This window comes from Pungitius pungitius, chromosome 19 (genome assembly GCF_949316345.1).
Source record: "Pungitius pungitius chromosome 19, fPunPun2.1, whole genome shotgun sequence".
Taxonomy (NCBI): domain Eukaryota; kingdom Metazoa; phylum Chordata; class Actinopteri; order Perciformes; family Gasterosteidae; genus Pungitius; species Pungitius pungitius.
Window position 1 is genome coordinate 2,309,355 of NC_084918.1, and position 25,422 is coordinate 2,334,776.

At 47.1% G+C, this 25,422-nt stretch overlaps 3 protein-coding genes across 4 annotated transcripts; 1 reads left to right on the forward strand and 2 right to left on the reverse strand.

Moving 5' to 3' along the window:
• The first annotated feature begins 891 nt into the window (after positions 1 to 891).
• Positions 892 to 5,518, forward strand: tlr22 (toll-like receptor 22). Its single transcript, XM_037456533.2, has 4 exons — positions 892 to 989; positions 1,103 to 3,693; positions 4,120 to 4,237; positions 4,321 to 5,518. Exons 2-4 carry the CDS (start codon positions 1,167 to 1,169, stop codon positions 4,559 to 4,561), a joined length of 2,886 nt encoding a protein of 961 aa, XP_037312430.2. The 5' UTR covers positions 892 to 989; positions 1,103 to 1,166; the 3' UTR covers positions 4,562 to 5,518.
• Positions 5,519 to 5,590: 72 nt separating this feature from the next.
• On the reverse strand, positions 5,591 to 6,855 carry ccl20b (chemokine (C-C motif) ligand 20b). Its single transcript, XM_037456489.2, has 4 exons — positions 6,586 to 6,855; positions 6,384 to 6,486; positions 5,960 to 6,034; positions 5,591 to 5,876 (listed from the first exon to the last, which is right to left on the reverse strand). Exons 1-4 carry the CDS (start codon positions 6,665 to 6,667, stop codon positions 5,801 to 5,803), a joined length of 336 nt encoding a protein of 111 aa, XP_037312386.2. The 5' UTR covers positions 6,668 to 6,855; the 3' UTR covers positions 5,591 to 5,800.
• A 6,142-nt stretch (positions 6,856 to 12,997) lies between these two features.
• Positions 12,998 to 25,407, reverse strand: map3k15 (mitogen-activated protein kinase kinase kinase 15). Of its 2 annotated transcripts, XM_062559284.1 has the most exons (31): positions 25,253 to 25,407; positions 24,845 to 25,156; positions 23,810 to 23,949; positions 23,509 to 23,532; positions 23,171 to 23,251; positions 22,366 to 22,559; positions 22,091 to 22,259; positions 21,885 to 21,991; positions 21,602 to 21,772; positions 21,393 to 21,505; positions 21,007 to 21,166; positions 20,622 to 20,772; positions 20,414 to 20,521; positions 20,280 to 20,329; positions 20,089 to 20,184; positions 19,923 to 20,010; positions 19,687 to 19,820; positions 19,357 to 19,484; positions 19,030 to 19,160; positions 18,853 to 18,958; positions 17,995 to 18,152; positions 17,727 to 17,910; positions 17,458 to 17,638; positions 16,768 to 16,942; positions 15,876 to 16,061; positions 15,532 to 15,637; positions 15,214 to 15,448; positions 14,405 to 14,517; positions 14,221 to 14,327; positions 14,057 to 14,133; positions 12,998 to 13,885 (listed from the first exon to the last, which is right to left on the reverse strand). In XM_062559284.1, exons 1-31 carry the CDS (start codon positions 25,317 to 25,319, stop codon positions 13,792 to 13,794), a joined length of 4,146 nt encoding a protein of 1,381 aa, XP_062415268.1. In that variant the 5' UTR covers positions 25,320 to 25,407; the 3' UTR covers positions 12,998 to 13,791. The 2 variants fall into 2 exon arrangements, with proteins under 2 accessions (XP_062415268.1, XP_037312384.2); XM_037456487.2 differs by lacking the exon at positions 23,171 to 23,251 and having other exon boundaries at positions 13,000 to 13,885.
• Between the last annotated feature and the right edge of the window lie 15 nt (positions 25,408 to 25,422).

Consider the following 25,422-nt stretch of genomic DNA (forward strand, 5'->3'; position numbering starts at 1 on the left):
CCAAGGTCGGACCGAACTTCAAACAATCCCACTTCTAAAAACCAAATTGGGATGGAAGATTCTGCACAGGCAATCGGTAAATAAGAATAAAGGATCTTAATCAAACAGGTCTTTCTCTGTTTATGTCCACGCAAGGAAAAAAAAGTCACAGCAGCTACGTGCTCAGTAGAACCTCCCAAGAACCTTCCTCTTCTCACAACAGGGCCAGGCAGGTCTTTATAACCTTGGTCGTAACAATGAAACTTTTGTGAAGGGTTACATGCACTTTTTCCATTACAGCAAAAAGACTGGAAGCAGCTAGCCTAGCTCTCAGCTAATAAAATGCACCTACGCATGTTGGGTGCTCTAACCGCTTCCCCGAAAAGGTTCATACCGAACTGAAAATGAGGAAGTTTAGATAGGATTAGAGAGGGTATGAAACTTTTTCTCACGATGTCATGGTCACCAGACAGATTATTAGAAATCCCCCTAAGTGAAGAGAGATGGATGTTGAAATAAACATCACAGGTTACATCAAATCCACAAAAAGAAATCACAGCTTTTGTAATACTCTAATATGGACAAAGCAAAAAGTTGCGTGAACCAAGAAGGCGTCATGCAGTTGTTTCTCACGTCATATGAAATACATTCTGTGTCAAAGCTTCACCGAAAATAAAATATATATATAGTTCAGACATTTGAGCTCCAGGATGAGCGGCCTCCACAGACCTCACATTGTCTGGTGGAGGAAGATGCCGAACTAGATAGCAGAGAAGAGGAAGCCCTGGAAGCCTTTTTTGTAGGGCACTTCGTCATTAGTTCACTTATTTGAGGAAGTGATTAGAACCGCCCCTCCTTGCACTCCAGGCCATGCAAATTAAACAAGAATGAGGACAGTGTACCAGGTAGAACTCAACTCTCACTTCCTCACCAACTGCATAAAAGAGTGCAGAGACGTTGAGCTCGAGACAAACATGTTCATGGTAATCGGCTGTTCTTTGTGTGACACGGTGAGTACCACAAGCTATTATTGAGTCATTTATAGCAAAGCTAAACACTGTTCAGATCACAGAAACTTACTATAGAATTATAATTTGGATTATTTCTTTCATTGGATTTTCAGGATCTCCAGATGGGCTTTACATTGAGAGATTGTGATTCCTTGATTTAAAGAATATATATAAGAAATGGCTATTGGAGTGAAAGAGGAAAAAACAATGCAAAGAAGAGGATTTACATGTTTCAAACTGAGTTTTTTCTTTTTCTTGCTGAACATCAGCAGTTCTGCTTTACCAGTGAAAGGATTTTACTTGAAGTCTTGCCGAATCAGTGACGTTAACGCCTTATGTTCGAGGCTTCATCTCCAAGCTGTTCCTCGAGATATTCCCTCAACGGTTCAAGGTTTTGACTTATCTGAGAACAAGATTTCAGCGATACAGGCATCCGATTTCAAAAACTTTTCCGTTTTGATAACGTTAGATCTGAAACGCAACGTCATTTCACAGATACACACCGGCGCCTTTGCCGACCTGATTTCCCTTAAGAGATTAACTCTAAACAATAACAGGCTCACTGCCATCAGGGATGATGTCTTTCACGGTTTGAGCAGCCTCACAGAGCTCAGAATCAACAATAATCGCATCAGGAACGTCTCCTCCACCTCTTTTAAGTCCTTGACAAGCTTGACATTTTTGGACTTCTCCTATAACCAACTGCACCACTTGAGCAAGGTTCACACTATATTACAGCAGCTGCCCAATCTGCTGGAGCTGTCAGTAAAAAGCAACCTCATAACCTCTTTCTCTTCGTGGGAACTGACCAACAGCTCGCTGAAACTCAACTCCCTCGACTTGTCTCAAAATAACATCGCTGTCTTCAGGGTCACCGCTGACGTCTTCCCGAACCTCACCAGGTTAAACATCGGCCGCATTGCTTCCAAAAAGAGTACGATGCTGTGGGACATCCGTAAAAACACTTTTTTCAGTTACCTGTCTACTCTCGATATCAGCGGGCTTAAAATGGACAACAACTCCATGAGAGCGTTAGAAGGGAACTTCAACCCCTCGCTGACGTCCCTGAGGATGAACGCGATGAGGGGTACCCGACTTACGAAGCTAGTCAACGTCTCCTGCTCCATCCCAACAGTGTCTAGCCTCCAACTGCGGCAGAACGACCTACACTATATCAACGCGCAATTCTTCCAGCTGTGCGCCAACATAACAGAGATGGATTTAGGCCAGAATACGATTAAAAATATCTCTTACGAGGCCTTCAGATCGCTGCCGGGGTTGAAGATCTTAAATCTGAGTCTAAATAAACTTTATTCTGTTCAACCTGCCACAAGCAACCTGCCGACTCTCGAAGAGCTGGACCTCAGCCAGAATTACATCGCAGCGCTCGGATGCAACAGTTTCGCCAATCTGACCATGTTGAAAATTCTCAGCCTTCATCGGAATTCCATCACAGTTCTAAAAAAGTGCGTCTTCGAGGGTTTGATCAAATTGCAAGTTTTGAAACTACAGAATAACAGCATTTCCAAATTAGACGGCGCCTTTACGATCCACTTGCCAAATCTAAAACAACTGCGTTTGAATATAAATAAACTCACTGTCATTAAACGCAGAGATTTTGCAGGGTTGCAGTCACTGGAGAACTTGACATTAGACAATAATCTGATCGACAAAATGGAATTTGGGTCTTTTTCTGGATTAAGCAATCTTACAGATCTTCAGCTGAGCAAAAATAAAATTGACGAAACCACACTTCGCGACCGTTTCCACGATCTGATCAATTTAAACAGATTGGATTTGAGTGAAAATAGGATTCAATTTAAGAATCAATTTTTGAGTCATCCACCATTTTCTCAGCTGTCCCGTCTGGAGAACTTGTTGTTTCTTGGAAATGGCCGCAGGGGGAAGTCTTTGCTGCCGTACAACCTCCTTCAAGGTTTGACGAATCTTTTGCTTTTCAGCGGCAGGAAAAATCAACTTTTGTCCTTGCACAAAGACACTTTTTCGTACACCCCGCGGCTGCAAACACTTGACATCAGCGCCAATGACTTCAGGGATCTCTCCTCGGTGTTGTTTGACCCGATACAAGGCCTTGAGAACCTCTACATTTCCAAAACAAGTCTTGACTCTTTAGATTTTCTCATACAAGCCAACCTCTCTAAGCTGGAGTTCCTGCAGGGAAAATTGAATCAATATTCAGTTTTAAGAGAGGAAGTCATCAAGTCCGTGCCGTCCCTTGTTTACATCAATCTTGAAGGCAACAGCTTCACCTGTGACTGCGACAACGCTTTTTTCCGTAGTTGGATAGTTAACAACAAGCAAACGCAAGTATACGAAGCTGACAAGTTTGTGTGCAACTATCCTGTAGACCTTAAAGGTATGAAACTGTTAAACCTCGACGTCAGGTCCTGCACAGTGAACACAGAGTTCATCTACTTCATCTCCACTGCCTGCACGATCCTCCTCTTCATGTTGACGTCCTTCACCTACCATTTCCTGAGGTGGCAGCTGGCCTACGCCTACTACCTCTTCCTGGCTCTGCTCTTCGACACTAAGCTTAAAAACAAGCAACAACCCAACCAGTACGACGCCTTCGTCTCTTACAACTCCAGCGATGAGCCGTGGGTCATGCGGGAGCTGTTGCCGAAGCTGGAAGGGGAGCAGGGCTGGAGGTTGTGTCTGCACCATCGGGACTTTGAGCCAGGTGAGACTGCCCTTTGCACCTGGCGTTACATTACATTATGTGTCATTTAGCTGACGCTTTTATCCAAAGCCACATAGAGATACAAACTCAGTCACAAAAAAGTAAAATTTTCATCAAATAAGCAGTTTCAAAACTATAGACTATAGAAAAGTGCCATTATAAGTACAATTGAAGTGCTACGATTTGTTAGTGCTAAGGTTTGCTAGTGTTTTAGTCAAGGTAAAGTCTAAAGAGGTGTGTCTTGAGTTTTCGGCAGAAGATGTAGAGGCTCTCTGCATTCCAGATGACTTTGGACTTTCACACCAAACGCCACCTGACTGACTCCAGCGTCCATCGGTTGTTTTGTACTTTCACGTGTGCTCCAGAGGGTGTCACCAAATGCACATGTTGTATGCTAATCAGGTCTTTTCCTTCTCGCTTCCCCAGGTAAACCCATCGTAGACAACATCACAGATGCCATCTATGGGAGCAGGAAGACCATCTGCGTGATCAGTCGCAGGTACCTGGATAGTGAGTGGTGCTCCAGAGAGATCCAGGTGGCCAGGTAAACACGCCAACTGACACGTTTCCTCGCCGACGCATGCCTGACGCCGGTCGGAGTGACACCGTCCGTTTCTGCCGTTGCAGCTTCCGTCTGTTCGACGAGCAGAAGGACGTGCTGGTCCTGGTGTTCCTGGAGGACATCCCCATGGCCGAGCTGTCTCCTTACTACCGCATGAGGAAGCTGCTGAAGAGGCGCACCTACCTGAGCTGGGCTCGAGCCGGGAAGCACCCCAATCTGTTCTGGGAGAAATTGGGCCAGGCTCTGAGGACCAAAGAAGATCCCGGCGAGGAGAACTTCGTCGCCACCCTGCTGGGAAGGCCGTGAAGGAGGGTAAACGCAACGCGTGGAGGTCAGGTCTACGATTGGATGTAGATTGTTGTAATGGTAAAATATGTTATAACATAGTCTTATTCTAAAAGAGTGATTAGTGTCTGTATTAAAGTAATGTGAGAAGTTGTTGTTTTGCAGCTGTGTAAAGGAGGACACTCTCACAAATGCTCGAACAAAGGAACTCTGTTACCATTCATCTTAATCTTCTAATCTCAACTTGGTTTGCAACATTTCATACCTGCCACTGATGATGACCTTCATGTGTGTGTATAAAAGCTTAGCATTTCCACTTCTCGAATACGCCATCTCCACAGAGCATCGTAATACGTGCTTGTGTATTTTACCTTCTGCTTGCAAGCAATAAATGGACTTTTTGCAACTTTAATCACTCATCAAGACTCAACCCAGAAACAAATCATTCTCTTCTTCCGAACTTTTATCGAAGTATACCACATCACTGTACATGTGGTTATTTAGAAATGAAGCCCCCAATATAGCTTCTGTTTGGTAAATAGGCAACGACATTTGTAAAAATGTATAAATTGGAAATTCTTTTTTACGTTTTAGATGTACATCTTGGTGTTTGTTTCACCCTTATGGCAAACTTCAAACACATGGACTCATTTCCCCCAAAGTTTTTAAATGTAATAAATCTGTGCAGTAGACATTTTGGGGACATGTGATGCAAAATAAATACATAATTGTTGATTTTAAAATCTTCAAAAAAGATGGATTAAGGTTATAGAAACGATAGAAGCAGGTATGCTCTATGTTGAGGGGTTTAACATGAAGAAATGAGTATTACTCTGATTGAAATTCTCACTTTAATAATTATTGTAAAGTGATTTTTTGAATGACCTCATATTTATAAAATGTATCTCTAAATAATTCCTTTTAAGTACATTTTTCACATATAATAATGATGTTTTGACATGTGGAAATGAAACCCATGAGGACACAAACATGTATTATCAAAGATATATTTTAATACAGTATTTGACAATATAAATTACAGTCATAACTTCCCACTTGAATGCTTCATTTCTCTGAGGACAAAATATCAGAGTTCAGCGAAAAGCAACAATAACCTATAAATATTTAACAAAAATCTATTTATAGCTAAGTACAATACTCCTGTTTATAAAACAGAACAACTAAAATGAGTTGGATAATCATTTTATAGCATCCAATCAGAGTCCGGTGCATGAGAAGTGGATCGACGTGCTGCAGGTATCATGTGCTCTGTGGGGCAGGTCCTGACCTTAGGTTCTGCCGCGGAGGGATCTGACTCCTCTTCGTCTTCCTCTCACTGCAATGGAAAACAAGGTCATTTTAGTTTGATCTGGTTGATCAAGCATCGAGCGCCTGAGCCGGACGCGCTCGTATACTCACTTGAGGCATTGCATGGCTCTCTGGGTCCACTTGGATGATGGATCCGCGCACACGAACCTCCCTGGAAGGTGGAATCTGTGGATGAACAGCGGGCCAGTTAATCAACACACATTCTCAGCCATCTGGCCTAGTTGATTATTATCTAGTCAGCAGGTTTCATTGACTGTTTATTCAGTCAAAGCACTTAACACCAAATACCTTTGTTCTATGTTATATTGTTAGATGTCACAATAATTCTGTATCTTCAATTACATTATGATACGTCAACAATGAGAATTAACAACAAAATAAATGTATGTTTCTGGGGTTTTCTAAACCATAGTCAGACAGAAGACGACATTTGTTCGAGTCCCCCCTGGGATGTTTAAAGTGGGTAAATGATGCTCTGCCTTTGCTGAAGTCTGAGATGAGAAGGTTTACTCACATCACGGCGTTGATGTCGCAGGAGCGGACGATGGTCTGGATGGTGTAGCCCATCAGGGGCTGGCACTTCCAGCGGCGTGATGCGTACATCATGCAGCAGCTGGCTGCACACACACACACACACACACAACCGGTTAATGCCCGCTCCGGGAACACAGCATCGACCAACCCCGGCTCCTTGCCGCGGTCCTACCTCTGCTCACCTGAATGCGTGCTGTCGATGAAGGTGCCGAGGATGACGAGGGAGCACAGGAGCGCGAGGAGACCGACTTTGCCGCTCGCCATAGTTTATCGTGGTCGGACTTTGGTTTCTGCTTGTTGCTGCGTGCTGATCTGAGTGCTGATCTGCGATCCTTATGTAGTCTGTTCTGCCTGTCAGCGGGGTTTTCCCCGTGTGTGTGAGGATTGCGTAACGCGTGTGGCATTGTTTTAGAATGTGGAAATGAGCCAGCAAGTGTACACCTGTAAGACACCTGCAGACCGGTAAGCGGGCATTTGTAGCCCGTGGAAGGTATTTAATATTGTGCATACATAAGAAGGCAGCCAAAACATGGTTGAAAAGGTAATATGAACTCAGAGATACTGAAAAGAAGAATTAATGCTTATGTTTGATGGAGAGGGGTGAGGAAAGACAGTTAATGCTACTTTAAAAGTTTGCATCACACATTTGTTTTTACACTGGTAAGAATTTGTGTGTCATGGGAATTGCCGGGTTTGAAAATATGTAGCCAACCATCACTTTGGTCAATGATCTATACACTTCAACTTCCAACCGTTCCCAGACAAGTTATTTAGTAGCCGCCTTCTCTCGTGTGACTATCAACCAGTAGGGAATGTCATCATCGTGTGTGTGTGTGTGTGTGTGTGTGTGTGTGTGTGTGTGTGTGTGTGCTTGAGTCATTGAGTGTACTTTTAAGTGACAGTGAGAGCCAAAGGTGGCGGCTCAGGTATGCCGCTTGGACCCGGGCCCAGTGGGTGATGTTTAACTTGCATCACGCCGGTGTCCAATTCCTGTCGACTTTTGCCACCATTGTCACTCAGGTAGATCGCTGCTCTGAGTCTCTTTAACACACAATGTTAAGGAAGTTGTTCTTCCTCTAGATTTATTAAATAATGGAGGGAGAGCAGGTTAATTTGAAAGCGATGCCATAACCATGCGTAACCATCTGTCCTAACTCGTATGTGCAAGTAGAATGTGATGAGCAGGTTGTTATGTGCTTTGGAGCTAAGCAAATATTAACTGGTACGATTCCCCATAAACTGTTATCTAAAAACTTCTAAGTACAGAACTTGGATTAAATACACTAGTTCTGATCACTATATACTACAAGTGCTACAAGTTACCCTGCGTTTGATAAAGCAACACAAGAAGAGAACTTAGTGCCATAAAGTTTAATGGCGATGACGCAGGAGATGACAATTAAAATCAGATTATCTATAAACTTCAGCCTTTCTAAAAATATCCCCCTATTGAATCTAATTTTAGTCTGGGAATCAGTGTCTTTTACAGCCAATCACAACAGGATTAAGAGGTAAACCATGAACAAAGTTCAGCGAACGTCACTATGGGATTTTCTCATTCACCCCTGTGGTTCAAGGTAACGTAAGGAGTTTGCAATTTATTTTTGTTCACAGCCTTAAGGGAGCTAAAAATAACCAATGTGCCTAAAATAGCAACAGGTCGTTAAAGTGGGAATGTCCGCGAACTCTACTTGACAAAGCTGATGTGTGAACTTGTGTTTCCTGGATTTCGCAATGGTTATTGAAGTGGTGTGAGGCAACAGGTGGGACAACACGTCACCACGTAAAAGGATGTTATATTGGGCTTTGATTGTACTCGTACGGGTGGAGGAATACAAGAAAACAGCACAATTGCCTCAATGTTATTCATGCGCATGCAGGTGCCTTTGGTCACGGGATGAATGAATATCATCGGCACGGCAGCTTTGCACAATGAGTCTCGTCAACTTTGTCTGTAGCAGGAAGAGGAGAATTATAAATTGACATTTTTCATTTATTAAGTGCTGAACTTAACTAGAAAATTTAGATCCCAAAGTTTCTTAAATGCAACACATATGCATGGGAGGATTCTGGCTGGATGCACGTGGGAGATATCATCAAAGGAAAGGGAACTAGGTTTGACCTCCACCGCAATCAGTCAGGATAAAGAACAACACAGAAGCCGTAATCTGAGGCCAAAGCCGTAAGTCAGGCTGCAAGAACGAACTTTGGTCAACAGAGATTTATGGTCGGCTATGAATTCACTCACTGTGACACAATGCCGTCTGGCATGAGACGGTTCTCTATCTGAAATCGTCTTTGCCGTGATGGTGAATCTAAATCAAATCTACTACGGGGGATCTTGTGGTGAAAATGTATCTCTATGAAAGAGAATTCCACGTAAAACAATGGAGCCCAATGCAGGGAAAACAACAAAAAAAAATGAGTCCCTCCCTCCGAGGTATCGATGGCAGACGGTGAAGCCGGTCGACACTGAACCACTTGCACACCCTCTCTGCAAGAAGGACGTCGGTATTCTTTTGTTTCTCTAATTGCCACTGGAACACTACTCCGCCAGGCGGGGTAAAAAACAAGCAGCGCATGGCTTTAAACGTACCAGGAACTAAAACCCACAAAAGGCTTGTTTGAACAAATGAACTTCGAGATATTTGAAGCGGCCTGCCAAAAAGCAATTTGATTCACAAATGACACCACCATTGTGCCTTTGTGTGCTTGTTTGGTTGTGCGGGGAATTTTGGTGGCTGTAGGCCTTTCTGAAAAGTCAATACGTTTAAATCCACTCTTAAAGTGGGAGGGAGAAAAGGTGCCACAAGGCCGCAGCATTCATGCTTCCTCCTTCGTTGTGCGTGTGATATTTAGTACTTAGAAGTCCGCCCAGCTTGATTTCTTCACTTTCATTTTCTCAGCTTTTGTTAAATATTGTCTACCGCCTAGTTTATGTTTCAAATTTCCCCACCTCCCACTTTGTAAAAACATTCTCACAATTATCCTGGGTTTTTAGAGCGAGACGACTGACGCAACTTTTTTGTTATTTCTCTCCCTCTTCCACAGAGGGTCCTCGGGTGGAACCACACGTAAAGCGTGCGCAGCCTCAACAACTCGGAAGAAGTGAAGCCTTTTTTAAATGTTGTGGTAAATGACACAGTCAGACACACACAACTCATTAAACATTCGACAAAAAAAATCCTGGAACTCTAATCTAATCCGCTTAGCATTTCAATGGTACCTCCTTTCAAAGGTGTCTCCTCCTGGTTTGTCTTCTATGCAGGTGTGATGGGTAGAGCTCTCCCTCCCCCCCCCCCCTCCAATTTAAAGGTATGTCTGGTTTTTGAAGCAGGGGTTTTCTTATTGTTTCATGTTTTAATATGCTCTTTTAGCAGTGACGATGTTTATTGGAGTTATTTACCTTTTTTTTCTCCTGTGACAGGAAGTGATGTTCGGGTGGTGCAACGCCGAGCCCTAGTCACTGCTGTTTTTGCCCTTTGTTAAACTAGATGTTGTGAATTTTTGGTTACCTTGTTTATATAGTATTTTGATTATGAATTGTTAATTTGTTTTTCCCAGTTAGTGTCTTTTTGTTTCATTCTCATAAACCAATGGTTACTGGGGCCTCCTCAATGCCAGTGCAGGTGGACATATCGTAGGCTTACAGGTGGTGGCTCCCTCAGTTTATTTTGCTTGTTTGCTGTGTTCTAATTCCTTTTGATTTTCTGTGTTGTTGTTTTTTCCCTTTTACCTGGTGGTGGCCCCCTTTTCCCTTTCACTCCCCCACCCCTGTGGGCCTCTCGGGTAGTCACCTCGTACTGGTAGAGTACCCCAGTATAGTAATCTTTTTTAAAGCATAGTGTATATTTTGTATTAAAACAAACCAACATTTCTGGACTGACCGTCTTTTTAAATATTAAATGTACCTGTAAATAAAAAATGGCATGGTTACAAAACTAGAACTTCACCTCTCTGCTCCTTTTTTATTATAACTAATATTCTTTGGGTGAGAGTCCCAAAGTGGCGTTGTCACCCTTGTGATTGGGCGAACAGCCGCCCCGGTCACACAGGTGTGAGTCTGCTGCTGCTGCAACCTGAAACCTCTCGGTCTTATCTCTCCCTCACATTCCAATACATAGACACCTTTTGGCTTCATGCCTCAATGAGTGAATATAACGCAGCATGCAGTTTGTCTTCATCTTGTAGTGAGTACACAACATAAATAATCAAAGTTCATCCCAAGTTTTAACACAGTTCATGTGGTGCAATATTCTTTGCCTCGCTGGGCTGTCTTGCATCCAGTTGCTCATTTGCTACCTGACAGGAGAGAAAACTTACAAAAACTATTTGGAGAAAATTGGGAGAAATCCATAAAGGACGGGAATTAACAGCCGTCCCCAGGCTTTAACGTTGCATTGTGGGAGATTGTAAATGTGTCTGAGGGGCCATATAGGACTTAATTATTGAGACACTCTCACGCACACAACTGAGACACTCTCACTATTGAGACAGTCTCACGCACACTAATGAGACACAGACATGCCATCTGACTAGTGTGCGTGAGAGCATCTCATAGCATACGGAAGGCATCTCAGTTACACCGGAAGGCGGAAGCAAAGAGGGCTGATTTTGAACAGCGCAAAGCGCCAATCTTACACCCTTCCTTAATAAGTCCGGGCTCACCCGTCTTTGTGTAGGTCCAAGTTTATAAATACTACCATATTCAAGTGATGGAATATCATTCAATTTGCATGGAGGATGTCGGAGATGTGAGGTGTAGTTAACGGGACCATGTGACGCCTCCAGCGCCGGGGGGGTCAGCCTCATCTCACGCCGCAGAGAGCAGCCTGTTCTCGGCCAGACTTGTGTATTTAAGTCCTAAACGGCCCCTCATACAAACGTCTCACTACATACATGTATTATAACTTACCACCACTAGGTGTGCTCTACTACTCAAATCTCTAACAGTAGTGACGAGCAGGTTAGCCGCGAGAGGCAGCGTTCAATTAAAAAAAACACACATTTTCATGTTCAATTGTTTCCATTGTCCAGTACACAGGCTTTTACACATCAACCACGAGCAGAATCAAGGAAAATAACTGTGCCAAAACCTGATACCGTAAACCTGAAGCAATCCAGGCTCACCAGTTTTGTGTTTCTATCCAGGCTGCCAAAGAAACCACACACCGCCCACAAATGAGGAAGACGAGGCCCTGCTAATCTGGTTTTACTGAATCCACTCTCGAGGTTTCAACCTACAAGCAAACATCCAAAATATTTGCATCAGAAAAATGTACATTTAAATGGGTTTTTTTTCCGTTTCATGAATGCTGTGTGAATGGATACGAGCTTTAATTTAATCATTTCCCTTTGGAATTATTTACACATATTTACAAATATGTCTACTTCTCCACGAGGTCATGTGACTTGTCAACAATGGCTCCGATATTTACTGCGTATGTCCGTTCGCGTTACTTTTTAAGAAGGGAGATAACGCTGAGGAGGAAGGCGAGGTTTCCATTTCACTGACAACCTTCAGCAATAATTAACGCGTGAGCTCAAAGAATCCTGAACGCGTGACAACACCGCGAGCCACTCGGGCCACCTGACGTCAGGAGACGTTGCGTCGTTTGAATGGAGTCACGCCTTCAACGCATGGCGCGCTGATGATGATGATGATGATGAAACTGTGCCAGCTGGCGAGTTAAATGGTGAGGCGCAGCGAAGAGGGAGAACAATGAATGGGAACAAGAAAGGACCGAACCCGTCAATTGGCGTAATGACGCGGATCTAACCAGGTGTTTAGTTAAGTAAATGACTCGACTGTGACGTCAGCAAAGGAAATCAACTGGTTCATGCAAGAGACGCACGGTGGAAACTCCACGGAAGCCAATTTCCGCCCAAAAAAAAAGTTATGACTTAAAAATTCGAAATTATGACTTAAGAAAGACGAAGTTATGAGATAAAAATCATCGAAATAATGACTTCAGATATGCGCATGCGCAAGCTCCGTGCAGCTGGTTGTTGACGTCACTACGGTCACAGAGAGGTGTCGTTCGTGTTTTAACAACGTCTCGCTGATGCACTATTGAAACCTGAAGATCTTGCCAACTTTACCGAACTGTAAACGTTCTACGGACACTTGCACCCACTCAGCCCCCCCCCCCCCCCCCCCCCCCTCATAACCAACAGGGAGGGACAGGGGCGTCTGACGTAATAGAAAGACGCTGCAGAATCAGCGGCGGCTAATTTCGACTTCCTAACCCTTCTTTTTTGTGTGGCGGAAATGGGCTTCCATAAAACTCAGCTCAATTGTTTAATAAGAGTTTTACATTCAATGCGGTTCATGGAATGGAGTTACCTCCACGCAACCACAAACAAGGAAGAAACGTCTTGTTCGGCGAAGTGAAAACTAAAAAGAATGCAGAGTATGCAGTTTTTTTCCGTTAATGCATTGTGACCTGCCCTGAAGACGTAAACCTGTCTGTGAAAACCTACACCCTCTCCAGGTCAGCGGGTGTAGCGTAAACTTACCTGTCGTGGAACTTTTCTTGTACGCCTTGCTGCGCAACTTGAACGTGCCAACGGCTATAAAGACGCAACGAGCTTCAAAAAGGATACGAATTAACGCTGGAAATCCAGAGCTAGTCTGCGAGGAGGCAAACCGGTTCGAGTTCAACACGTTGGAACGCATCGATTCCCTCACACACAAAAGGCAGCAGATTTCATTATTTCCAGGTTTATTGAATTTTGAAAGCGATCGATGAAACTGACGAGAATGTACGCACAACAGTTGGAATAAAATTAAGAACATTTAAATACACAGAACAAAGAGTTGTAACTTCATTAAGAACATCAAGGAAACATTACTGTCATGCGTACATTTGTCAAGGCAATGATGTAGTTAACAATTTTAAACATGTAGACTTCTTTCTTTAGTGCAGTAAAGAATCAAAACAGATTTACTTGTCAATCTTAATTGGTGCTTTTTCATAATGCATTTAATACTTGACTTGTTTCTTCATAGTTCTTGTAGAAAAGGCAACAAAGTAGCTCATCAATATAAGATATGAGTTTACAGATAATTACAATGTCTTCTCTTCATTGTGGGGTTTGGTTAATTGTTTTGGTTTGTCCCGATCTAGCGATTCAAACCTGTGTCAAGTGCAAGTTTTGGCAAAATTCCTTTAGATGTATGGAGCCTTCGGTCACATGACAGACATGGCGAGTCACATTGTAGCGTTTACCTGCGCTTTGGTCTGCTGTGTGCAGATGTAGAGAGAGAGAGAGTGAGAGAGAGAGAACAAGAGGGATCCCCGCTGGGGGGGGGCGGTATTGTGCAGATGTGTGCAGATGTGTGCGTGTTTACTGCGTAGCAGAGTCCCCCAGAGCTGCCCGTCCCGTCACGCGTCGCCTCCCGAGCGCTCGTCGGGCCTCAGCCTCTCTCGCTCTCGGTGCCGCTGGATGGCCCGCCAGATGCGGCAGAGTACTCCACCCCTGGGGTAGGGAGGGTAGGGGGGGGGGGGGGGGGGAGGAACAAGGGTTAATCCCGACAGTCCGATGCGAGGTCGTGTCACTCTTCACGGGACTCAGCGGCGGTGAAATACAGACAAATACTAAAGTCTACAACGTTTCGTGCTGACTAAGCGATTTGTGTGGAGTAGATACCGTAGACGCAGGCGGTGGAGGTCGTCTTTGGTGACTTCGGTGAGGACGTCGATCAGCGTGTACTCCTCCAGCACGAACTACAACACAACACATCACGTTAGGACCCATCTGGGGGGGGGGGGGGGGGCGGCGCTGCTTCGGCGGGGGGGGGGGGGGGCCCACACCTTGTCCACGGTGTCGGCGTCCGCCCCCTGCTCTTTGAGCCAATCGGTGAGCGGCTTGTCCGTTTCGTGGTCCGCCGGGATCTTGAAGATGGAGGGAGGCAAAACATCTGTTTGGAGGAAGAGGCACGGCGTTAGAGCCCGAAGGCGGAGCCCTGACGGACGGGGCCTCCATCCACGTGTTCACCTAGCGGCCTGTGCCGGACGCGGACCAGCTCCGTGTCGTGTGATCTCTGCTGCAGGGTGGCCTTCAGGACCTGCTGGTACTCCTTCTCCTTCTGCAGCAGCTCCTCCAGCAGCCTGCAGCGACAGTCACAAGTGTTATGACGTGCACACAACACCTCGCAGGGCATGGAGGCCCGGGCGTGGGGGAGGAACAGCGGCCTGGTTTAACCACGAAGCTGTCAAAACGGGCGCGGCAGATACCCTGGAGTTTATGCTGCGTATTGGTTCACTACAACACCCAGAATGCACCTGTGTTCCTACCCTCTATTTACAGATGCAGGCCAAAGACGTCGTACATTACAGTGTGTCAGGACGTTTATTTGGTTTTTGCAAAATAACATATTTGAGCCGAGAGCGGATTCATTTCAAATTGAAAAGACAATAATAGATTTGGAATCTTTTCACCGATGACAATAAAAATAGATAGAAACTAAAGATAGTTATTTTTGTTAAGACATTTTGACTGTAATGTCTCTCAATTATTCTGCTTTTATGCATCTCTCTTTAAGCTTTTCATTATTTATTGTGATGTTTAAATATCATACCAGTGTGTAAATATGGAAGCGTTTCGGTCAGGTTTGGTTTGTGGAGATCTTCCATCCCTTTCACTTTTTGTCCCGCATCGCTTCGTCATCGCTTGTGTCCCCGTCGGATGAGAGATCGATGGATTGTGTTTCGGCGTGAAGGACGTTTTAGGACGATTTGCTCATTTATTCTTCATCTTGATGCGCCGCCACGTTTCCGTTTGAGTGTGTGTGTGTGTGCATCTACCTGTTGGTCTCCTGTTTGAGGTGCCCCAGCTGTACGCCCAGCTGATGATGCGAGCGCAGGTGCTCCTGCGAGTTCTGCCTGCAGGCCACCGGGTGGGCGGAGTCAGCCACGGCGGTGGCGGCGGCGTCGGCGGGGGAAGCAGAGACGGGACTGAACTCCGCTTCCTCCTCGTCCACCTCGTCCTCCTTCTCCGCCCCCTCGCACTCGGACGCCGGGCCGAAGTGGGTCTGCAGCTCTGTTGGAGGAACTTGAGTTCAACTTCTGGTGGTCCACTAGCACGCGTCCACCAGATGGCGGCGAAGGCGCCGGGCGTCTGACCTGGAATGAGGATGGTGATCGCGGCCTGCACGGCCCGCCGGATGATGTTATCCATCGCAAACATCCAGTGAGGTTTGATGTGATGGTTCCTCAGGACTTTGTTTACCTGACAACAAAAAACCAGCAAAGGACGGATATTCAGACATTTAACAACTTAACATGAATGGATGAAGTTATAATTTAGTTGAAAATGGGGTCAAATATTGAACTTTTCTCCCCATAATTCCTTGTTAGGAGTCTGGAAATCTGAGACTATTTCTTCCTGACGTAAAAAAATGAAAGTGGAGAATTTTGCTTCCGTCTCAACTGCGTCATTTTGGGACGGAAGGTCCACGTGTGCTGACCGAGTCCTGGAAGCCGAAGAGCACCAGCTGGATCTGGTTGATGGAGGTGGAGTCGAAGTCCAGGTCCAGCTTGAGCTTGGAGATGGTGGCCGCCATGACGCGCCTCTCCGGGGAATGGATGAAGTCTCGGAGGATGCAGATGATCTGCTTGATGTGATCGACGGAGAGCTGGAGCTCTTCAATGCCCTGCGCGCGCACACACACACACACACACACACAAACACAGAGAGAGACACACACACACAGACCTAGTTGACATCCTTTTTTTCATTATTTTATGATATTTGAAGTCAGAAAACCACTCATTATAATATAAATTTGAAGCCTATCCGAGCACTCATGTACTTTCTTTGCATGTTTTTAAAACACGTACGCCACCCAGTGGTGGCATCATGTAATACTATGGAGCCAAATCCAGGTCAAAAGCATTGAAAAAAACAACACTGTATTCAAAATAAAAATAAATGGACGAAAAAATGGGTTGAATATAGTTTTGACTCCGTTTTTTTTTTTTCATTCTTCACTTGTATTAATTTTTTGATTTTCATTGTATTATATTTTTAGGTTGCAGATTTAAAATTTTTAGATTCAAAACTTTGTATTTTTCAATGCTCAACAACAAAATTTGATCTTCCAGGTTCACATTTTATTTAAATGAAAAAAACTTTTGACCTGGATTTGGCTCCATATATAATACAAGCCTCTTTTTCATAAATTCTTGAAAAGTTTTACATGAAAAGATAATTGGATAATACACAGCTCAAAGACTTGTTAATAAAAAAAAAAACTCACACACACACTTTGTTGCACAAAAGGTCGGGTACCAGGTGGTACGTTTTCATTAAGAACATCTGATTGGTTCATAAGAGGTGCAGCTTTCAGCGTAACACACCTGGATGTGGTTCTCCTTCAGGTTGGAGATGACCTTCGCCTGGTCGTCGTTGAGGACCCTGAACAGAATGGCCCGCCTCTCGCTGTCCTTCTTCAGCAGGAACAGACCGCCGTCCCTGTCCTCGGGGGAGGGGGGCGCGCTGCGGTCGTACGACGCCGAACCCTCGTCCGGAACACTGCGACGTGCACGCGCGAACACACACACACAAACACAGTGATCTCACCGCCATATAAAAGGAAGCGTCACGCCGCTGTAAATCCATCAGGATCTTCACGGCTTGTTTACAGATGCAAGCTTCTCCTGGCGACTGTGTGTGCCCAGCAGAGTGCGCAGGAAGCAGGGAGTCCGCCCGGCACCATGGGGTCGCGCACCTGCGCACGCACGCGCACACGCACGCACACACACACACACAAACACGCGTGTGTCCGTGCACATGGATGTTGGTGTGATGGCGCGTGTGTGCTCAGTCTGCCAGCTGAAGCTCGTAAAGCTATCAGACCTCATTATACCTGATGGGTCGTAAAAGGCAGCGGAGCATGCGGCCACCTGCCGACAAAACACACACACACACACTCACTCATTCACATTCATTCACATCTTCTCACAAGGCGTGCACTGTCCCAAAATGAACTTAACTGGTTAACTTTAAACGTGGATGAAGTTGGGCTCACGAGGAACCGCAGCACGCACCTCAGGTAGTTGGAGTTGGGCGGCTTCAGCGGGTTCTCCGAGTGTGGGCTCTTCTTCTTCAGGAAGAAAACGTCGTGTTTGGAGTCGCAGTCCGGGCTAATGGAACCCGGCTCGCTGCTGCTGCTGCCGCCGATGGCCTCGCACTGCAGCTGCACCGGCAGCGACACGCTGGGGATGTAGTCTGCACGAGGAGCGGGGGCGAGAGGAGGTTCAGCGGGAATCACCTAACGTGACCTCCGGTGTCTGTGCGGATGTTTGAGTGGCCCGACCTGACGGCTTGAAGGCGATCTTGCTCTTCTTGCCTTTGCTGTTTTGTCTGACAAACGTGTCTCTGAGGAGGTCCGAGGTGATGGCTCTCTTGTTGGGGTCCGGCTCGAAGCAGCGCAAGATGAACGACTTGGCCTCCAGCGACAACGACTCGGGGATCTCCGGGTGGATCTTGAACATGCCCACCTGGAAAACAGAGCGTTTACCCCAAAAGAATCAACACTGTGAATACGTCGTCGCCCCGCGCGAGAAGTGCGCTGCACTCTTAACCTTAAACATGGCCGCCTGTGGTTCTCCCAGCTCGTGGAAGGGCGGTTTCCCAGTGGCCATTTCTATGATGGTGCACCCCAGGGACCAGATGTCGGCCGGGGCCCCGTAGCCCCGAGGGCCCTTGTCGATGATTTCCGGAGCCATGTACTGCAGCGTGCCTGCGGGCGGAGAGGGGGACGTGAAGCCCGGAGCGATCATTGACTCCCAAACTGAAGATGACCTTCTGAAACGAGCATTTATGAACGAGGAAGCTGGATGTCACCTAAAAAAAAGGTGCAGGAGTTAAAGACATTCGAATGACATTTGAATGACTGATTTCATTTAGTCTTTCTGAGCATATTTGGAATTTGTGGTCTGCTCTAAATACGGATGTCAACAGAGAGAGACAGACAGAGGCACACAAAGATGGAGCCAGATAAGGACACACACACACACACATCACAGCTAATGAAAGGTAAACACCCTTGTGCCTCTGCTTGATTAGCTAATCTAATCACACACCTCGCTGGCAGCTGGAGGAGGCCAGATGGCCGATGAATGTGCAAGTCGGTTTGAGTGTTTCCATAGAGGCTGATAGAGGCTCTCGTCATGTTGAGGGCCTTTTGATATTTATACTTCGACATTTCTATGACTCCGCTTATGGCGCCGAGGCTGAATTACCTACTTATGACGTCTGCAGTTTCATTCTTTCTGAGCAATGTGCAGTTTTTGCATTAGACGAAGCTATTTTCATTGACAGTAGACCATTTAAATGGATGGAAGTCGTCACTTGTTTTAACCCTTAAACCCATGCTCTGTGCAGGAGACCTGAGGGAGACACCGGCTGGCTGCCGCTTTTGTGGAAGGAGAAGAAGTTACCGGTGAACGTCTCCGTGCACGGGTTCACTCCCGCCAACCGCTTGGAGGTTCCAAAGTCGGAGATCTTCAAGACGCCGCTGTAGGTGTTCACCAACACGTTGTCCCCCTGATGGAGAAAACAGCAGCCGTTGAACTAGTCGTGGGAACGTTTCTTGCGTCTCTGGGCGTGACGCAAACCTTGATGTCCCGGTGGACGATCTGGTTGTCGTGCAGGTACCGGAGCCCCTCCAGGATCTGCCTGGTGTAGAAGATGATTGTGGCCTCCTTCAGCGGGCCCCACTTGGAGCGCAGCAACGCCGACAGGCTTCCTGGAGAAAGGAAGAGAAGGAGTGTCCAAAACCTATCATGAAACGGGAAGATGACCAAGCAGTTAGAGAGACCGCCCAGTAACCCGGAGGTCACAAGCATCGATCTCTGAAATACACCTCCGTGGATCAAATAAAGCAGACGTGCTGGATTAAGGATCAAAACAAGTGATTCCTTTTCTCTCGCACACAAACGCACCTCCGGGCACTTGTTCCATGAAGATCTTGATGTACCCGTTCTCCGAAACGGAGCCCAGGTACTGAACAATGTTCCTGTGCTTCAGGTACTTGTGGAGGGCGATCTCCTCGTGAAGGGGCTGCGAGTATCTAGTGTACACGCAGAGGGATTGAAAAAGACCAAAAAACACACAATGCACGGATGCGGTTATCTTTTTGACAACCTTGTGCGACCCTAGCAACAGTAACCAAGGCATAGAGGGACTTGAGAAGGTCCAATTAGCGACTCTGTGACAGTAAAATATCTATTTTCCAGAGTAAAAGGCTCGTCTTTCCACCTCCTTCCACCTACCTGCTGTCCCTCTCGGGGATCTCCTTGATGGCGATTCGGACCTGGTTGCTGACGTCCCTCCCGGCGTACACCACTCCGTAGGTGCCCCGCCCGAGCACCACCCTGTCCCCTGTCTCGTCCGTGTCATACTCGTACTGGAACGACACGCGCGTATGTGTGTGTGTTGGTATTCGCCGATCACACATTGAGAGCCAGAAGTAAACAGGGTTTTTTTTTTTTCTGTCCATCTCCACAACCTCCAGCGTGTCTCCGTCTCCTTCCCCCTCCAGTTCCACGGCGTTGCCCGTGCCGTCGGATATCATCTCCTTCACCATGGAACAGAACCTGCCGACGCGACACCACAGCATTGTGCTTTGTTCCCCACACACCTACACAGACACATCTAGAGGCGTGCGTCCTCACCGACTGCACTGCTCCTCGGTGGAGAAGTAGATCTGGAAGTCATCCGAGTTGTCGTGGACGTAGAGGAAGCAGCAGCGCTCATCGAACTTACTTATGCTGCGGGCGGGGCAGGTCGGAGCGGAGGAAAGATCCGCTTTCACATATCGGACGGGTCTTATCAAATAACAAAATGCCAACAGGGAGACTCGTACCTGATGCCTTTGATGGACATGGCAGTGAAGTTCCACTCGTGGATCCCTTTCTGTAATGAAAGTGAAGTAAGTAGGTGAACTTCCTGCAGTAACGAGGTAAACGAGGGAGGGGGGGGGGGGAGGGGGTTTCTTACCGTTTCAGCGGGAGAAACGTGCCAGATGGAGACGTTCTTCTCCTCCGCCTCGTTGTTGATGGACACGTACGAGGGCTGGTAAACCTTGGTGGGCTCCAGAATCAACACCTGGGACGCAAAGACGAGAGGACCAAAGGTTTAAGGGGGGGGGGGGGGGGCGTCGGCACGAGTCTCGAGGGGGGATCCGACGGAGGGGACGCGTCTGTACCGGAAAGCGCAGCCGGTTGGTGGTTCCCTGCGTGGCTTCCACGATGATGTCCATCCAGAAGTTGAGTCTCTCCCGCTGTGGAGAATGTTCCACCGACTGCTTCTTGAACCTCAGGATCAGCTGCAGGTTCTGCACCACGGACCGCAAATACCTGCAGGAAAAAACATGATGATAAAGAATAATAAAGCGAGGAGTCTTTTCTGGTAAACATTCCTGCTTTTGTGTCATGCGTTTATTATTGTGTCCAAAATAATGCATTTTTAAGAGGAGGTTTAAACATAAATGCTTGTTTTCAGTAAGCACAGAAGTCTCTTCTGTACCATTAAAGGCACCGACCACAGAGCGTATGGTCAGCATTCCGGGGTAATTGTCGGAGGATTCCTACCAGAGAGGCGGCTTGAGTTTGAAGAGCTTCTCTGCAGCCTGAGTCGCTTTGGGGATGTCGCTGGCCAGCATGCCAACAGTGAAGAACTGGCCCACGTCCCAGTAGTTGTTCATCTTCTCCAGGGACCCTTTGCGCCCGAGCAGGCTGTTCAGCCTCACACCTGAGGAACGTTACATTTAAGTATGAAAACATTGTAGAATATTTATTTAATACCATTGAGCTTCATTTAGATAGCAAAGGCTACAACTGTGTTCAGTAGCGCCGCTAGCGGATTCTTTTTGTCTTTTTCATTTTTGCAGTTGCTATATATTTTTAATATTTGTATTGAACAGTTGCAGCACGCTTTGATGAATCAATTAAAGGGGATGCCAGGTCCCCCCTCTTACCTATTTTCCTCAGTTCCATGGAGCTCTCAAACTGTTGGCCCGCAACTATCAGCAGGACGGCCAGGTTGATGCCGGAGTAGAGAGTCGGCTGCAGCTCAAACCCCTTCCTGTACCTGCACAAATGGAATCACCACGAATCACCTGGACGGTACCACGCAAAAAGGGGGGGGGGGGGGACGGGGGGGAGAATCCTGCGTGCGTGTTCTCACCACTGTATGGCGTTGTCCCTGTTCTTCATGTCTTTGCAGTCCGAGTCCAGGAAGATATCCTTGTATATCCGTCCACACAGGCAGAACATGTCCGGCGCTGGATGTTCGCAGGACTGCAACACCTGCAGCATCACTCCGAGAGCCTGCTCCCGGTCCCCGGGGCTGTTCCTCCTGCGCGCAGACACGTTCAAAGAGTCAGGACCGGACATGGGAGTTAAAGCTCGAGGGCAGGGGAGGGGGGGGGGGGGTTCAGTTCTGTTTCAGGCTTCGGTTTTGAACCCACCTGTTGAGGGCGAACGCGTAGTGGAACTGGATCATGGGCTGCGTCGCCAGATCACAAGTCGGCAGCATCTCCAACGTCTGCACCAGCTTCACCATGGCGTCGTAGTCCTGGTGGTGGAGCGCGGCAGACTTATTCTCTCGCCTTCATCAGACGTGTTATCAGACGTGTTGTTTTTTTCCCCCCCCCCCGCAGTGACGCGCGCGTACCTGTATGTCCCGGTAAGAAAAGAGCAGGTTCATCACGATGTCCTGGGTGAGAACCTCCGTGTTGTCAATTCGGAGTTTAATCCGGGAAAGCTCCTTGGCCAGCTCCTCGCCCTGGTACTTCTCTCGGGCCTTCCTGATGTCGTTCAGCAGGGTGTCCTTAAAGGACGCACTGAGGAGCAAGACGAAAAAGCACAGGGAGAGACGACTCGTGTCTTCGCTCGATTACGTGACGACGTGTCTTCGCGGGGTTCGCGCTTTCGAAACCGCGTTCTCACCAGGAGGTGACGTGGATGTCCTTCAGCAGGCCGGTGAAGCGGTCCATCAGGGGCACGCACAGCGGCCCCAGCAGGTTGTCCCAGCTGGGCTGCATGTACTCGCTGGCCCGCCGCTGGGCGTCGCTCTCGCAGCACATGTACTCGTGGTTGGGAGTCACGATGTAGGGGATGAAGTAGTAGTTACCGCTGGACGCCTGCAAAGGGGGGGGGGGGGGGGGGGGTTTGGGTGTTTCAATGCAACGCGGCTTCATATCAGATGGAAAGACATGCAGAATGCTTGTGAGGAGAAGGAGGGATGGACGGACTGGAGATTACGGAGGGATTCAAGTAGAGGATCAGTGCTCCACTGGGGTTGTTCGGTGGGATCATGAAGGTAAGCTCTACTAATGAGGCTCCTGTGGGTGTTAAAATACCAAGAACAGCAAGAACTAATGCACACCAATACACACAACAGCTTGGGGTTTTTTTTCATTTTTTTTCATGGATTTAACTGACGTAGGCAAATCTCTACACAATAGTAACAAATAGGCATCAATTCTTTTTTGTTTTTGGAGTTACCAGGTCAATAATCTGATCAATTGGTATGCTTTTTCAAAAGTTGTCTACCACTGCGTCTCCTCTGTGTCTCCGTCGTGTTAATATCTCATTGGTTCCATGAGCTGCTGTGAGTGCGTTTCATTTCCTAATCACACAACACCCCATGCCGAGGTCAGCAGTCGCCCCGCCTCCACGTTCATTATCGTTATTATTATTATTAGACCGTTAAACAATCTCCCAGCATGCCCTAGTGCAGCATGGTACCTACTTTATTACGCAATCCACAGCCTCTGTATTCTGGAGGCAACTGAACCCATGGAAAACCTACTGCTGGAGAACGAGTGGCCTTCTCCACACACCGAGGAATAAACACACAATACATACGTGAATAAACCAGCTACTTACATTAATGTGTGCGTGTGTGTGTGTGTGTGTGTGTGAGAGAGAGAAGAGGCAGAGAAAGCACGAAGATATGCATTTGTACGTGTGAAGAAGAACGGCATTTGTCAGGAATATTATTCCACAAATAGCCTGAGACAGCGTGTGGTCATAAATCACTCTGTAACACACACACGCGCACAAACACACACACACACATCTACTTACTGTGTTTTTCTGCGCCACCATATCCTGTAAAAAAAAGAAAAGGGCACAAGAGAAGGGATTTTTAAGACTAGGCAGCAACAGTGTTCACGTGCACTCGTGTTGTACTGCTATTATTCCAACTACAAACAGTCGTGTCCCCCTGGTAGCACGGTGAATAACACACACACACACACACACACACACAGTCATCTGTAAATAACAGCGTGGATCACTTTGTCCCAAGGAGCTGCCTGGGAATGGCATCCGTGAACTGTCAACACGCCCACAGGGGGGGGCTCGGAGAGGGGCATCGTGGGAGCACCTTCAGAGACTGCGCGGTGTCGGGGTCGGTGTCGTGGTACAGGATGACGTTGTTCGCCATGTCGAAGCTCTCCCTCACGCCCAGGTGGTAGAACAGGGAGGGCTGCCGAAACACGTCGCTCATGTCCACAACCGCGATGTCTGCCGGGGGTGGGGGGGGTGGGTGGGGGCAATGATGGAGAGAAACACGCTTAAAATGCATACAACAAAGTCTACTATTAACAGAGAGGCTTTGATTCATCGGCGGTGGGAGGAATCCAGAGTCTTTGCTTTGCAGAGTTGGTGCACGTACGTACACGCTCGAGGCCTTTTTGGGTACTTGTTGCACTGCACTGTGTTTCGGCGTCTTGCGCAACGGATTCTAGGACATGTCACCACAGGAAAACCACAGGAATACTGGTCCCAGCTGTGAAATGCTAAATCTCTGTTGTAAAAAGTGTTAATAATTTAACCATAATGAAACATTTTAACTCCTCGACAAATTGACAAAAAAAAAAACGCCATCCCATCTAAAAGAAAAATGTCTGTTTGTCTCCATCATCCTTTGGTCCCAGTTGTGTTCTTCACAACAATAAACCACATGAAGAGTCAGTTTTCAATGTCCTATTGCGGTATAAACGCCTTTGATGTTGTACCAGGTAGACTGACTTCTGTTTACGACCCATACGCGTTTCTATTTGACAAACTGACAGATGTAAACTGTCCATAAACACGTCTTGGCTTGAATTAAATGCAAACATGTATTAAGCATTAGCAGTATTTAAACCATCTTTCTTTTTAATCAAACATACCATAATAAGCACAGCTGTCTGTAAAATGAGTCAGTTAGAATCCAAAAAGATATGGATGCACATACTGTATGTTATTAGTAAGTTTACCAAGAGGGCTTTGGTGATTCACTGGTCAAAGCGCAAGTTTCACAAAGTACTGTAAGTATGACGTCACCATGCGGTAGAAACAACTTAATCTTAAATTTAAAACGTTCTTTTATAAAGAATCATACACAAAACACGTACTTCCACTGACACACACACACCTGCATCGTAGAAGCTGTCCAGCACGGACGTTTCTCCGAAGTCGAGCCGGCCGAAGGTGACGGTGGTGAGCAGCGCGCTCTCCGCGTCGCACGCTCTCTGCAGACACTGCAGCGCGCCGGATTCGGGGCTGCTGGCCATCACCGACTTCAGCCCGTCGTTCAGGACGTACACCACCCGCAGGGAACGCTGCTTGGCCGGCGGGCAGGGGCTGGTCACCTCGCCCCTCTCCCGGTCCCGGTCCGCCGCGCACACCCCGGCGGAGTGCTCTCCTCCCATGTCGGCTACTTGCGCGCTCTGGCTCGTATCCATTGCTGGAAACGCAGGAGGTGTTTCTGCTTTATCTACTTCCCTCTCCGTTCACTTTCCGCCTCTCCCCCCCGTTGCTTCTCCGTGCTCCTCTCGCTCACCTGTTGCGCAACTGTCGTCGGCGGAGAGGAGCGCGTCTGGGTTTGTCCCCCAACATCTGCGCCTCATTACCTCACATCATCCGCCGATTATCTCGCACCAAGAAGTCCGCTTCACCCAGACTGGATCCGACCAGGACCGACCGCGCTGAGGTCAATAAATCACACACTGA